General features: G+C 38.8%; 1 protein-coding gene across 1 annotated transcript in view; it reads right to left on the bottom strand.

Moving 5' to 3' along the window:
• The window catches only part of LOC107590424 (G patch domain-containing protein 8-like), a 28061-nt gene that overhangs the window by 4289 nt on the left and 22686 nt on the right, over nucleotides 1-1086 (bottom strand). The window contains exons 5-7 of the mRNA XM_016279169.1: nucleotides 487-630; nucleotides 192-322; nucleotides 2-105 (exon numbers count right to left, since the gene is read on the bottom strand). Coding sequence (XP_016134655.1) covers nucleotides 2-105; nucleotides 192-322; nucleotides 487-630 — 379 coding nt within the window. The remainder of the gene's footprint in view (nucleotide 1; nucleotides 106-191; nucleotides 323-486; nucleotides 631-1086) is intronic.

Below are 1086 nucleotides of genomic sequence, written 5' to 3'. Positions count from 1 at the left end.
GTGTTGGTATCCAATATCATAGGCACACCATCCATGGAGTCTTCCCCCTTTTCTCCATCTACTGCCACTGTGGTAGTTTTAAACATGGGGCCACTACCAAGGACACTGCAAAATGAAGTAAAGAATGAGACCTTGCGCAACAACTGGCAACACTTCCTTAAACATTAGAAGACAGACTCAATTTTACATACTGGTCTTGCTGTTTCTTCTGTTCGGCCAGTTCATGAAGCCGCCGCAACATCTTCTCCTGTTTCCTGCCATCCTTCCTGGAGCGAGAAGACACATTCCGAGCAAACTCTCTCTGCTTCAACTCCTTCAGTCTCTGTAGGATTAAACAGAGAGGAATAAGAACTTGTTATGAGATGTAGCGTCACAAGACAACTTAATATTTGAATGTGAAGGAAATTATTGTTCAAATTATTGAAAAAATTTGTTCAAAAGTTCATTGCTGTTAAGTACAGTCATACCAATGTGAATCTCTCATACCTGCTTGTGTGCATGATCGTAGGAGTTGATGTGATTGTCAAACTCCTGATGTTTCTGGTATTGCTTATCACACAGTTCACAGTAGAAATTGGCCCTCAGGTCCTCTAAAGCTTTTGCTATGGCTTTTTCCTTCTCCGCATAATCCTGCAAAAAAACAGAACAACATATCATGAAATATTAATGGTCTGAGGTTGAATGGTTATGGAAAACTTACTTGCGTAGGCAATTTTTGGTATTAGTGGTAAAGGTAAATAAACATGTAGAGTCATGTACTGCATATGTAGGATAGTTTGTCAAAAGACAAACCTAACCTCAAACACTACACAGCTTTAGAGAGAGGCACGCTTTGCTTAGGTTACCCACAGTTATCCTCAATGATTTGTTTTATGTATGTTTGCTTGTATGTGGTTGAGCTGCAGTGGAACAAGAGAAGCTTTGTATCTGTCCAAGGTTAGTGACTGTGACAAATCGATCTCAAACATTCACAGAATTTTAACTAGATAAGACTCATAGCTACTCTATGACAAAACAGGGAATTGGGGAGGACTGGAAAGAAAGATAAATTAAAATTATGTGAATAGGTTTGACAATTTTTTTTTT

This window comes from Sinocyclocheilus grahami, unplaced genomic scaffold, assembly GCF_001515645.1.
Source record: "Sinocyclocheilus grahami isolate Dianchi unplaced genomic scaffold, SAMN03320097.WGS_v1.1 scaffold127.1, whole genome shotgun sequence".
Lineage (NCBI taxonomy): Eukaryota > Metazoa > Chordata > Actinopteri > Cypriniformes > Cyprinidae > Sinocyclocheilus > Sinocyclocheilus grahami.
This window is presented reverse-complemented; position numbering and strand designations above follow the sequence as displayed.